This window comes from Colobus angolensis, unplaced genomic scaffold (assembly GCF_000951035.1).
Source record: "Colobus angolensis palliatus isolate OR3802 unplaced genomic scaffold, Cang.pa_1.0 Scaffold9102, whole genome shotgun sequence".
Classification (NCBI taxonomy): Eukaryota; Metazoa; Chordata; class Mammalia; order Primates; family Cercopithecidae; genus Colobus; species Colobus angolensis.
Genome location: NW_012123047.1, coordinates 1 through 1,224, shown reverse-complemented (window position 1 = coordinate 1,224; position 1,224 = coordinate 1). Strand labels below are relative to the sequence as shown.

General features: G+C 33.0%; 1 protein-coding gene across 1 annotated transcript; it reads left to right on the top strand.

The window, feature by feature from the left end:
- Positions 1-227: 227 nt before the first annotated feature.
- On the top strand, positions 228-1,220 carry LOC105504418 (ATP-dependent RNA helicase DDX50-like; the record flags this gene model as incomplete). Its single annotated transcript, XM_011931848.1, has 3 exons — positions 228-345; positions 451-636; positions 1,131-1,220. Coding segments are annotated over 3 exons (394 nt in total), but the record flags the coding sequence as incomplete, so codon positions are not given.
- Positions 1,221-1,224: the final 4 nt, after the last annotated feature.

The window sequence follows — 1,224 nt, the reverse complement described above, 5'->3', positions numbered from 1 at the left end:
ACCTCGTGATCCACCCGTCTCGGCCTCCCAAAGTGCTGGGATTACAGGCATGAGCCACCGCGTCTGGCACACCGCTGTTCTTGTTGCTATTTGTGTTGTATCTTTAAATACTATGACATTAATGTAGAGATTCCTGGTTTTAAATGCACATACAAAAAGTCTTCTTGGTTTTAATTCAGATATGTCTTTAGAAAAGTATCTTTTTGTTTTTTAAACCTCTTGCTCAGGTACTTGTTTTGGCTCCAACAAGGGAACTGGCAAACCAAGTAGCCAAAGACTTCAAAGATATAACTAGAAAACTCAGTGTGGCGTGTTTTTATGGTGGAACATCATATCAAAGCCAAAGTGAGTAAATATGTATGATAGAAATGCAAAGATGTATTTGATATTTATATTTAAATAAATGTGAAAGTGTGAATTTTACATATTGGCATTTCTCTCTTCTCACAGTTAATCATATTCGAAATGGTATTGACATCTTGGTTGGAACACCTGGTCGTATCAAAGACCATCTGCAGAGTGGCCGATTGGATCTTTCTAAACTGCGACATGTTGTGCTTGATGAAGTGGATCAAATGTTAGATTTAGGTTTTGCTGAACAAGTTGAAGATATTATTCACGAATCCTACAAAACTGGTATGTCCTAATTCAAAATAAGCACATTAGCAATTATTCTTCGATCTTAAATGCAAACAAGTTTTTATTTAATAATTCTTATTGCAGTGTCCCCTGTGTTCTAACAAAACTAAAATAATTTGGTATCTGTTCTGTCCTTGAAAAAGAAAGTATGATAGCATCTTTTTAACTATTTTCGTAGCTTTTTATGCTTTATTCTGTTTTTTTTTTGTTTTTTTTTTTTATAGTCAGTGGTTAGATTTACTAACTCATTTTATTGATTTTTTTGTTCATTGTTCCTTCTTAAATTCTCACCTTCCTTTTAGGTTCAGTTCTCTTCCTATTGTCCCCCAGTTTTGCAAGTTGAAAGTTTTAATAATTGCAATGAAGTCTCTGTGTTAAAAATTCACCCCAAGTTTAAAATTTTTCATTATTTTTTTGAAGCTTGGAATTTTTAAAAGCTGGCTACATCATGGGAAATTAAGAAAACATTTAATTCTTTTTGTTTATTTAAGATTCTGAAGACAATCCTCAGACTTTACTTTTTTCTGCAACTTGCCCACAGTGGGTATACAAAGTTGCCAAAAAATACATGAAATCCAGATATGA